The sequence below is a fragment of the Amblyomma maculatum genome, chromosome 2, assembly GCF_055883805.1.
Source record: "Amblyomma maculatum isolate TAMU_Amacu chromosome 2, ASM5588380v1, whole genome shotgun sequence".
In the NCBI taxonomy this organism is placed as follows: domain Eukaryota; kingdom Metazoa; phylum Arthropoda; class Arachnida; order Ixodida; family Ixodidae; genus Amblyomma; species Amblyomma maculatum.
Window position 1 is genome coordinate 68,947,747 of NC_139345.1, and position 13,038 is coordinate 68,960,784.

Here is a 13,038-nt window from a genome sequence, read left to right on the forward strand (position 1 = left end):
GGGGTTCTTTAACGGGCACTGACATCGCACAGCACACGGGCGCCTTGCTTTTCGCCTGCATCGAAACACGGCCACCGCGGTCGGCATTCGATCTCGCATCCTTGGGCACAGCAGTCGAGCTCCCTAACAACTGCACCACCACGGCGGGGTTGTAGCTGTCATAATGTCGTAGTAAATAATAATGTCATAGTGCTGTAAAAATGTTGCAGCTGTCATAATGAGTAATTGGGTGTGCCAGCTTATGAAAACTATTATTTCAAAAATAATAAAGGCGTGTTAACAGATAACTTCTATGTGGTTCAGTGTACGGGACAAGGCCAATTGCGGGTTCTTTATGACAATTTTGTAAAATTATGAGCACACTAAAGACGAACTATTTTTTTTCTGTCGTCATTGTATATATTGCCGCAAACCATTCAAATCTTCATTTATTATTTTTTCGACAGCCCCCCCCCCCCCCCCCCCCCCCCCCCCCGGCGTGCGGCCTCATCGCTCTGATTCTGGCACGCCTATCGATTCTGTGATCTTTGTTTGAACATGCTCGTTGTCGCGAGACGCAGCTTTATCAGTTTCTTTGTCAGGCTTGCTGGAAGTGCCTCTTCGTCTAGGCTCCACATACTATCTCCATCTCGCCGAGAACTTTGGTCAGCCAGGTTACCAGGAGTGCAAAAACAGCGTTCGAAACTTAACGTGCTGCGTTTGCCATCCAAGCTTCTATTTCGACTTAGTAGCCAATCCGCTGTTGCCGCGGCCCTAAAACTTGTCTTTCCTTTCTGTTTTTCTTTTTAGCTGCGTGCTGTACTCTCGACAGCAGGCCTTTTTTTGACCAGAGAGCGCAAAGAATTAGATGGCCTCTTAGATCTCTCTTTAGAAGATAATAGTGAAAGCCTACCTTTCCTCTCATATCATTTGCCTCTTGTCTACATTCGTTGCAGTGCTACATATAATTGGTTTAAAGAGAAGGAAAGGCGCAGTGTCTGTCACACTTTCTCCTGCAAGTGTGGCTTAGATGGTACACCATCGCTTCTGTCGCGTGGCGTTCCTTCGCCCGCTTTCAAGTGTGCCATTGGAGATTGTAGAAATGCTAGACGAGAACTTATCACGTGGAATCTCGCGGAATATGACAGATCTCGCACGCAACTTTCGCGCGCGGGATTTCGTTCCATGAGTGAGCCTAGAAAGGCTCTCGCCTTAAAAACAAGCATTCTAATTTAGTGATACACGTCGCGTTCAGTTCCTTTAGTACCTGTGTGGCTGTGTTTTGAAGTCAGCATTCTAGGCGCTTCGGTTGTGAGTCATAAGAGCTCGCAAAAAAATTAATTCTACTTTTTCTACTGCAGAGATGACCACCAAATTTGGTGGTGGTGCTAAAAGTGTAATCTCCAACAGGTACAGGATAGACGTAAATCTATCCGCCTACATGACGGCTGGGAGCCCTTCGACCCGGGCAGCGTGTTCGACCAGTCGGATTACACCTAGCGGAGTCTCAGGGTGTGAGCTCAACAGCAGAGTCTCCCAAAATTCTTCCGTTTTTGTTTGTCCATTTAATATTTTTATTTCTGGACACGCACATATCATATGTACCAAATCCGCCTTATCCTGACATAGTTTGCATCTATCCGAGAATTGTTCCGGGTACCACTGACTTAAGGTAGCTGGATTCGGAAAAGTCCTTATTTGTAAGCGCCTCCGAATGCTTTCTTGGATCTTATTTAATGTCCTATCTGCTGGTGAGTATTCTACCCTGTTTAGCCGATAGTTCTCAGTAATCGCTTTATATCCGACTAGCCTGTCGCTGCTAAGAGCGTGAGAAATTTCTTTAATACAACCAAAATGCGCAACCAAAAACAGAAATTTAAAAACAGTGATTTTAGCCCCGCATCTCTCTTAAGCGCTTTTGCGATACATCGCGGCGAAAAATTTGAGAGATGCTTGTATGTATCTGTGTATGTTTGTATATGTGCAGTCACAAAGCACCATTTTCTTCTCCGCTCCGCCGTGGTTGCGCAGTGTTTAGGGCGCTCGACTACTGTTCCCAAGGATGCGGGATCGAATCCCGGCCTCGGCGGCCGCTTTTCGATGAAGGCGAAAAGCAAAGCGCCCATGTACTGTGCGATGTCAGTGCACGTTAAAGAACTCCAGGTATTTGAAATTTACGGAGCTCTCCACTATGGCGTCTCTCGTAGACCGAGCCGGTTTGGGACGTTAAGCCCCACAAACCAAACCACGTCCTTACTTTTTTTCAATGAGGCCCGTAGAATTTCTTAAGAGAAGAAAAAGAAGAGCCGCGAGCGAGTGGAGCAGAGCTCGTTGCTAGTAGTGCAGTGACCCTAATAGAGTGGTATGTTGAGCTAGTTGGTCTGCACACGTGATGAAAAACGCAGCTGAACAGACAAAAATGCACACACACACACACACACACACACACACACACACACACACACACACACACACACACACACACACACACACACACACACACACACACACACACACACACACACACACACACACACACACACACACACACACACACACACACACACACACACACACACACACACACACGCGCGCGCGCGCACGCGCACACATACACACGCACGCGCACGCACACACACACACACACACACGCACACGCGCACACATACACACGCACGCACACACACACACACACACGCACACGCGCACACATACACACGCGCACACATACACACGCACACACACACACACACACACACACGCACACACACACACACACACACACACACACACACACACACACACACACACACACACACACACACACACACACACACACACACACACACACACACACACACACACACACACACACACACACACACACACACACACACACACACACACACACACACACACACGCGCGCGTGGTGTCCAGCTTGAGGTCGGCAGCGCTACGTTGGAAACGACAGAAAAGCGCAATCAGACGGCACGAGATAGAAGAAAGCGGCACCTGAGACTCCTGCTTCTCTTCAGTTCCGTCTGGTAACGCTGTTCTCTGCTTTCCTTAATTGTGAACCAACTAGCTCTACTGAGTCCGCTTCTTGAGCACTGTGTTGGAGCATCGGTTACTACGCGCATGAAGACAGTCTATTTGTCTGAACAAGAAGGAAATTGGGCGAGGGTAGAGAGGATGATAGAAAGAGGAAGTTGAGTCAATACCACTTCGGTCGTGCGCGTAGTATGAACGGTGAGCTACAAGAACGCAGAAGGTTACTACAGAAAAGGCGTTCCTACGAAAGCAAGATAAAAATAATACAGGAAAGAAGAAGCGGTAACTGGAGGCAGCTTCGACAAAAGCCAGGCGCTCTGCAAACGTAGGGTCGCGCGGGAAAACAAGTCTCGGAGCAAGAACAGCAGCAGGCCCCGAGTCATGACAGCCGTCGACAAGCCTCGAGGCGATGTCGCTGCTGTGTTTCTGCTGTAAACACGGATCGCCATCGAGCGCGTGCGCTGGGCGTCGGCGACGTCAGTGGCAGGCACGTGTTCTGCCGTGTGACGCCGGCCAACAACCCAAGCTGCCATGGGAGGGAAAGGAAGGCCGTTAGAGCAAAGTGAGACAGCTAGGGGGAGGGCGGGCTCGAACCCCTCCTCCTCGCCGACGGCGAGACCTTCCTTCTCTCTTCCTAGTCGCGCAGGAGCGCTCGCGCGTTGGCGACGCTAGGCGACGCGTCGCCAAAGCACCACCTGGCGAGACGTTGCGAGGTAGGGGGAGGGGAGTGTCCGTGCGTTGCTCGACGGACCACGCGTCGGTCACGTCGTGTACCTAGTCGTAGTCGTCGTCACCTCCGCCGTGCCAAACGCTCGCAGCACATCCCCGTCTCCTCTTGTTCATGGCTGCCGGATCTGCAAGAGACCAGCACAAGGTAACCGAGCGGGTGGGAAGGCGGTTTGATCCCCCCCACCTCCCAATTACACATACGTCGAGCTTTCTTTCACTTTTTGTCAAGCTCGCTTTCTCATTATCAAAGTTGTCTCTGGCTGACAATTTCGCTCTGTCTTTCAGAAAACAGTGTTCAGCGTACAAAGCATGTCTTCTTCTCACCCTTTTAATCTTTTGTTGGGTGCAGCGGCTCTACAACTCCACTGAAGTGTTGCAAAGATGTAGAAAGTATCCTTTTTCTCCGAAAGCAACGCAAATAAAAAATCAAGAATATGAAGTTAGGGAAAAGATTTTCTTACTACAATTATACAAGTTTACATAAGAGAGAGCGGCTCAGGGGCCAAATTTAAAGTTTCTAGCGTGTCTAAAGAACAGTCCGTAGTTAATGGCCGCTCGTATGTGGCAGCTGGTCGAAGAGCCGTGCAGATAAGACCGAGCCAAACTGTCATGTAATCATAACTTAAACGCACGTCAGTTCTAAGATCAAAAAAGATTCACAACGTAAGGACAGCCTACAAACATGGCTCTCTCTCCTCCGAAGCCTTGTTGGCAGTGCGAGACTGGAACGAACCGGCGAGCACGCACATAACCGCTTTCCCGTGCCGTCTTTTCGCGTCGGCCTCGTTACGATTTGCCGATTCAACCTAACACATTAGAGACCCTCCGGCTGAAAGTCGTCCCTTTCAGAGAACTCCTTAATTGCCTGTCTGGGGAAATTCGTAGAAACGGAACTTATCGCTGTCGCAAGTTTCGACGTTAGAGCGTTTCGACAGCTTCTGTAGGTTAACCATATCAGCCCACTAAGAAGTGTATATAAAGGAAAAAGCTACTATAATGGGTATTTATAGCGTGCCAGTGTTTTAGGCTAGTAGCTTTCAGTCCCACTTCCCTCTTTTGGCATATTATAAAAGCAATATTGTGAAATGCCTGGATACCGCGGAGCGAAATGCCAAGTGTCGGATACTCGTGGTCTAGTTTCCAAAGTGTATAGCATTTCTTCGGCAGCCACCTTAGCTCGAGCATGACACGCAGCCGGGCTCCACAGGTGCGGAATGACTGATGACACTTTGTGTAGCTTTGCCGGGCCTTTTTTTGTTGTTGATGTCCTGCAATTTAACGAAAGCAGTGTGTTGCAAAGTTCTGCGCTTTTGGCACATCTCATAAGTTTCGTGCAGTTTGTTCTCTGCAAGGAGACATGACTGAGTTTTCACTTATGTTCTAGTCCAAGCAAAGAAAGAATCGTAATCTGCATTGCAGAAAACATGTGAGAGCGGAAATGTGTACTGTTTGCTTCTGTTAGAATCTCGAAACTTTGCAATAGAGAGGAGGGGTTGTGTGCTAATGTTTCAAGGATCTTAATTGATTCTCGCTTGCCGCAAATGCTGTCTCCTCTTGAAGTGAATTTTTTCGGTGCGTTTAATGTACAGGGCATGTAACAGACCGTGTTACGTAGTATCAGGGTAGGTACTAAAAGAGGCGAAACCGTCGAGCGTGACACAGGCTCAAATGGTGTTAGGTGGTTAGGAAATTTTCTTAGCTGTGGCGGCCCAGCTGACGCAATACGAAAGCCTTTCATTATAATTCTAGGGCTGACTTGGCCCGTGATAATAAAAATGATGAGTACCTATTTCTTGTGGGAAGGAAAATTAGCATATGTGTAACGTACAGAACTATACAGTCAATGGTATTTAGTAAATGACAGGCGGTATCTAATGCCGCACGCGACGATCGCATTTCGATGGAAGCAATATAGAACTCGGAACGTCCCTCTACGCTGAGCGATAGTTGAGTGTATGCCATCCGTAACGGCGTCTCATGTGCAGCTCAAAAGAAAATACCGAGTTCCATGTGAGTCGTTTGGCTCAAGTTGGAATCAATGACAGCTGTTCCGCTGCTACGCTTGCTTTGTGTACTCGAAGCTTTCAATGGTTTTCGATCCCGCTTTCGGAAAATGCAGGCGAACAGCGTTCGATGCCCAGCGCGAACACGAAATCTAAATAGAGACTCAACATAAAAATGTGCTTATCCATAAACTCCCGGACATTCCGGTCCTAATGGCTAGCGCGCTCGACTGGTGTGCCCAGCGATGCGGGATTCGATGGAGGTGAAAAGCGAGGCGCCCGTGTGCTGTGCGATGTCAGTGCACGTTAAAGAACCCACGGTGGTCGAAATTTCCGGAGCCCTCCACTATGGCGTCTCTCATGGCCTGAGTTGCTTTGAGACGTTAAACCTCATGAACCAAACCAAACTATGAGCGGAAGTAAATATTTAACAATATTTAGCCTGAAGCTAGATTCGAACCCCTGCCGACGTTATCTGAACAGCCCCGTCAGCTGATATCTATCACTGGGCCGTCGCTGCCCACTGTCGCGTTTCGTGATTAACTGGTAGCCTTTCGTTTTGAGGTTTTGATATCGCGGTCTACACCATTTTTTACCTGTTCATTCTTCACGGCGGAGAACTAGTTTTGAGAAAAGGGAACGTAGAGTACGCAACTGTTTTTATTCTCTGTGGATATCTTAACCAAGTCAAAAGAGTATACATAGAGCAAAGAAGCGAAAACTGCCGCAGTTGACTTCATTCAGTGGACTAGATACTAGCATAAATATTAAATCAGATAGATCCCAATGCAAACATTGCGGAACTCTCGAGTAAACATCTAAATTTCCAGAGTTCGCACAGTTTTTCTCCAGATATTTTTTTCTGGATCGTCAAGTGAAATATAACCCAGTAGATTATGTTGAAATGTATACGCACTGTTTTCGTTTTTATGGTTAGTTTATTCGGAGATTGATTGATTGATTGATTGATTGATTGGTTCATAGGAAGGGAAAGGCGCAGTATCTGTCACACTAATTTCTGTGGACACCTGAACCGTGCCGTAGGGGAAGGGAGGAAGGTGGAAATGAAAGTGGATAGAAAAATACAGGAGCCGTAGTGGAGGGCTACGGTGTAATTTCGACCACCTGGGGATCTTTAACGTGCGCTGACATCGGAGATACCGTGTCAAAATTTTGGAGAGGTCTAAAAATATTGCCTATATTTGACGATTCTTATATAAAATATTAGAAAGTTTACTGATGGTTGCAGCTCCTTCCATGTCAATAAAGAAGCCCCGTCAAAACCCATTTCACGCGTTATTTATGATACATGTTCTTCCGAAAATGCTTAGGCTTACAAGATCCCGGCTCAAGCAGAAAAACACAAGCAAATAGGAATGTGATCAAGAATACCCCCGCGAAGCTGTGCTGCATCCTACTAACTGCAATTGGAAGAAAATGTGAGGTATAATATTGAAGAACAAAAATCTTTAGCAAGGTTGTATGGAAGTTGCATGTTAGACCCAATTTGAAAACTATGGGCGTCATAAAAACCCATAATTAATATCTAGTTAATACTGGGACGGTACCCCGCCGCGGTTGCGCAGTGGTTACGGCGCTCGACTACTGTTCCCAAAGACGCGGGATCGAATCCCGGCCTCGGCGGCCGCTTTTCGATAGAGGCGAAAGGCAAGGCGCCCGTGTGCTGTGCGATGTCAGTGGACGTTAAAGAACCCCAGGTGGTCGAAATTTCCGGAGCCCTCCACTACGGCGTCTCTCATAGTCCGAGTTGGTTTGGGACGTTAAAACCCACAAACTGCAATACTGGGAAGGTTAAAGTCTCTAGCTATCATAAATTTCTATCTTGAACTTCTAAGTGGTCGCAGAGTTTCAATAAGAATGTTGATGTGGATCTAGATGGCCCCCATGCTCCGCGAATATATTGACTGCCTGTGTGGCCGCTGAATTCACTTTTGCAGAAAATGATTTTGCAAAACTAAGCCACGCCATCGCTGTCAACACCTGACAGCGGAAAGGATGAGAGCCCATATATGAAAACTTAAGTATTGCAGTACCGCCGCCTTTTGTTTGACGATAACAGTGGATACATTATTCAACCTTATGGGCTACCAGCATGAAGCTAAGTTTCTGTGATGGTGGTTATGTAGGGATCATTTGACAGCAAAATGATTAAAGCGGCACTGGTTTGCTGCACACACTGCGCACTGGAACAAAGAATACCAAGAAGCTCCTGCGTAATCTCCTTTTTATCACAGCAACAACAATCAGCTGATTCAGTATTCATACGAAGTAAGGCTTTGAAGTTGTGGACAAGTTGTTTCTCATACGCACGACTAAGAACTAACCTGAACCACAGTAATTTCTTATGTGCAATGTTTATTCAGTACAGCTGTCACAAAGTGATTATGGCGGTACCTTTCAGTTTCGAGTAGGTCTCAAAGTAAGATATCGTTTCATTATAGCTGTACCTGCAAACAATCACAGGCCTTGTTTTATTCTTCCCCGCCCTACCAATTTTATTCATGCGCTCCACTCACCTTGCACTAACGCTGAGTTTTTCTCTTAAAACCTGGCCGGTAATTCTGCTGTCGCCGTATTTTTTTCCTTATCTCTCTCTCTTTTATGAGAGCCTTCCTTAAGGCTTTTTCTGTGAGCTCGGGCTTAATAGTCAAGAAGTTTGTTGGTCGTTTTTTTTTTAACCTAACAAATGTTATTGCAGTTTTGTATTTTCTTCGGGTTTTTATATTTTCGATTCGCTCGCTTTGGTAAACTCAATACGTCGTCTAATATTTGCAGGCATTTTATCCAGTTTTGAAAGGGCTGAGCATCGCGTGTGTTTCCAGCATCTCCTATCTCTCGAGGTTCATCTAGGAAGGCCTTTAGTTTTGCTGTAATGTCAAGGCGGGGCTGCTTCCTGCATTGACACAAAACAGGAGTATAGGAGAGCAGACCATCAGAAGACAGCAATCTAAACACGTCTTCGGGAGAACGGCAGTACATGTACGGGAGTTCACATGAAGATCAGTAACTGGACTGTGAAATCCAACCGGCACAGAATTCTAGGCGTACTCAACCATGTTTGTTTGAAAAACCCGCTACGCCTTCTGAGGTGTCGTGAAGAATCCGGACCTTCCATAGAGCGTGTTCCGTAGACGTCATCGAGCTGCGGTGTGACCTTCCATATCTTGTGGCGACAACAGTAGCGTAATCTTCAAACAAGGACGTCTTTTTTTGTTTCCTGTTGTATGAGTGTCAAGAATACACAGCGCATGCCTAAACAACGCATTCGCATCAGGTCGACTGAATCTGACCACGATTGAAGTCTTGGATGAAGAACCCTTCTTATTCCAGTATTTACGTCAAAAGGCTTTTCGCTCGAGAGAACCTGCGTTGGTTTGTTAGCGGTCACGACGAGCGACGAGACATGCTGGAATTGATGGCGTAACATATGTCATCGCACTAGTCGAGATGGGCTTGAGTAGCGTGTGAAAAGCGCGAATCAAGGTTGAACATGACCATAATGTTGTGATACCTTCTGGACATTATTGTATTGAGAGTATGGTGCACACACAAGATGCTTTTGGTGCACAGAGTGATCCCCCAGACTGGCTTCCTGGTTTAGAGAAACTGACCACCCTTATTCACTTTTACCGCAATATTCTGGCGATACTGACTAGCGGTTTTATGTACAGTCGTGACCAAAAGTGGTATACAACACTCAGCCAGTGACAGAGCTCAAAAAAACTGCATCGAAATGCCATCTAGCGACAGCATAAGAGACAGCGACAGTGACACATGCATGTGGATAAAATGGGGCACTGCCACTATTGTCTCAATCTTAGATAGCTGTTGCTAGACGAAGTTGGGATACATTTTTCTTGGGCTCCGCCACCGGCTGAGTGTTGTATACCACTTTTGCTCAGAACTGTACATATGGTACTTGGTCAAGACGGCAATAAAAATCACAGGAGTAGGGCGCGTTAGTGGTTAGCACTTATAAGCCTTGTATTTGGTAGGTCCGGAAGGCACTCAATTGGCTCGTCTCTGGGAAAGGCTTGTGCGTGTTTTTTTGTCCGTTTGTAATTACGCGCTTCTACCTGTGTTTTTAATTTTATTGTATGTAGTTTTTTGTACCTGCTCACTTTGAAATAACCATGAGGTGGTTGAATTCCTAGCTTGAAAAGCTTAAAACTTAGGCTTGTGCCTTTTTTCGAAACGATAGGCGCACTGATTCTAATTGAGGAAGACGACGATATCTAAAACACAGTGTGAGAAGCTAGTGCTTTATCCCTTTCAGACACTTTGCACACAAATGCGTATACATTTGTGCGCAACGCTATACGATTTCTGTCCTTTTCACACAGCTGTATACTAAACTAAGCGGCGTTGTCTGAGAGTGTGATGCACCTAGCAGCAATTTCTTTGTTTCGGGTGAACTTAGTATCCTTCATGTCGCAAACAGGATGGTTTTAATGGCGTTTAACGAACGCAGTAAATAACATTTTGTGGAGCAATCAGAGGGCTAGCACGTCGTCCACAACTTTCACTCCGACGCATCCGCTCACCATGTACTAAGTTTTATTATTTCCTTATATTTATTATTGCAAAGTGCGTCTTCAAAATAGGAATGGATCCTGCTACCCTTTGCGTGCTTATTTTACATGTCCTTTAGGCAGAATTGCAGCGCAAGAACAACAATAACAAAAGAAAGGTCAGTATACGCACACACACGTACGTACGTTGCGTTAAATAATGGAGACACTTGGGCGACGCTAAAAGATGGAGCCACCATAGAAAAAATACACTTTACTGAAACGAACTTGCAACCAAAATTCCGAACTTGAAACCATGTATAAAATTTCGGTCATTTGTGCAATAAACTAAATGCTGCTGTTTTGCGCGAGAAAATTTACAAATTACATTTGTTGGCACCCGAGTGCACTTTTCATGTGGAAAAGTATTTGTTCTCGATTGCTGTAAAGATGACTCCATAAAGTGCTAACACCAAGGATGCGGGATCGAATCCCGGCCGCGGCGGCCGCTTTTTGTGCTGTGCGATGCCAGTGCTCGTTAAAGATCCCCAGGTGGTCGAAATTTCTGGAGCTCTCTACTGCGGCGTCTCTCATAGCCTGAGTCGCTTTGGGACGTTTACCCAATAAACTAAACTAAACTTTAAGTGCTAACACTCGGGGCTATAAGTTGCGGTGATGGGCAAGTGGTCTAAAGCGGCGACAAACGAACTTATCTGCTCCAGCCACTGCGGGCACCAACCCGTCGCGAGCCTAAGAGCTGGTAAGCTTTTTTGCTCCCTATGTATCTCAGACTTCACGCACCGTTGTTTTCAGAACACTGAGGGGTGAAACTACTCAGCAAAATAACTTTTACTGCGAGCGGGATTTGAAGAGGCGGCGGTCCAAAACGAAAAGCTTAGCCTGCCGCTATCTTGGTTTACTCGGCCATGGCCGCAGCCTCTCGCTTGTGCTTACGCGTCAAGATATTGCCTTCATCATTACTCGTCCGTTCGATTCGCGAGGCTAAGGTTGGCCAAGGTCGCTGCGAAGAAAATTTAGTCTTGAGGAAAGAAAACTCGCAGTAAGGCTATTATTTCTCAGGACTCAGCTGAAATGCACCGTGATGGAAAGGCCAAAAGAGAACGCTATAAAGGAATGAAATATTCTAAACTGTGGGCTTGAAGCCTCCCAAAGCGACAGATGGGTTGCAAGGAACGCCGTATAGTTGACGGGATCGCGCAGCCCACGGGCACCATTGCAATTTCGCCAATACGCCTACATTGAGAGACAAGCAAGCAGTTTGACGCGGCGGATTTTAGACCATGGCGACGGCAGAGTTCCTTGGGTGACTATTGTTCGACTGAGGGTACTTTAGAGCAAAAAGGCGGCGATTGCTAAGCGTTTCAGTGCAGTGGCTAGCAAAGCTGGTCTATTCACGCCAACTGCTAATTCAAATCCCGCGTGCGGTCATGAAATGTTCGATATGTAACACGTTTTATTCATTACGTGTCCATCATATGATGCGTGACGTAATTGCCACAGAGATGGGAATACCATTGTGACGCCGACTACGGCGGATGCCCCATTTCTGCCCCGATGCGGCTTCTACGTTGCCTCATAAAAATGCACGGGAGGATGGAACTGATGAACAGACCATGCCCAGTGGGAACAGAGTGATGAGATGCTACTATGCTTGCTTATTAACGCGAAATCATTAGAAGCCTATACTACGAGGCAAACGTGGCGTCCCTTAAAAAGTGCCGTCATAAAACCACCTCCCACAATCTACTGAGTCAAATAGTGAAAGTGAAATGAAATTGAATTAAATATAAACCAACAAAAAATTACATGCCATGACAGATGGCAAAGTGAAGATAAAATCTTCCGGTGGCAAAGATGCTCTGGCAACGAGCAGGTGATATGGACAGGCGGTGAATAGTCGGCCCGTAGTGAGGATGCCGCGAAAGCACGTTACATCGTGAAGGTGGCAGGTGCTTGACAGGGGACAGTTGGCGGAGTGCTGATTGGTCGCCGAGGGTGTGACGTCATGAGACCCCGTGACTTGGCCTACTTAGCAGGCGCCTCGAGCATAAGTTTTGGTAAAGTTCCTCAATTAATTAAACGTAGAGCCATTTCTTCCCTTCCTGTGCCACCGCTTTTCCTCCCGGTTTTCGACAGGCGCTCTCCCACCGCGAGGCAGATCTAGGAGACACTCCGGAGTAAGCTATATGTTTCACGCATGATATTCAGTTCGTGCTTTTATCGTAACCTGCCCACATTACATTGTGATGGGCTGCATAAACGCCAAGAGTGAATGTCAATAAGGCGTGGCACATGAATGCTTCCATTATTATCTGTCAGATGCAACGTGGCGCGCGGCTTCGGCATTGTTCATTTACAACCCTCCGCCCTCGTGCGTCAGTCGCTCATCGGATGCAGGCCAAATTGAGCAAAAGGCCTTCACCCGTTTAATTAGGACAATAAAGAAGAAAAGATTGGTTAACTTTCGCCTTTATCCCTGCCACTGACAGAGCTGCTCAGTAATTATTAGCCCAGGATCAAGGACCTTGCAATGCGAATCAGGAAATTGTAGTGGTTAGAGAGAGCAGAATTCTCTGTCTTCGAATACTGGATAACTGAAAGAATTCACCAGCAATGCGTGCTGTGGCGTATGCCATCAGTCTTTCTTTTGTAATAGGGCGTTTATTGACGCTCAGATGGAGAGCTATGAGGAGAGGACCTTGCAACGGCGAGCCCAGCGTAC

The 13,038-nt window shown here is 46.7% G+C and overlaps 1 protein-coding gene across 1 annotated transcript in view; it reads left to right on the forward strand.

The window, feature by feature from the left end:
- Positions 1 to 3,678: 3,678 nt before the first annotated feature.
- The window catches only part of LOC146198932 (uncharacterized), a 60,091-nt gene continuing 50,731 nt past the window's right edge, over positions 3,679 to 13,038 (forward strand). The window contains exon 1 of the mRNA XM_084594417.1: positions 3,679 to 3,905. Coding sequence (XP_084450543.1) covers positions 3,873 to 3,905 — 33 coding nt within the window. The 5' untranslated portion in view covers positions 3,679 to 3,872. The remainder of the gene's footprint in view (positions 3,906 to 13,038) is intronic.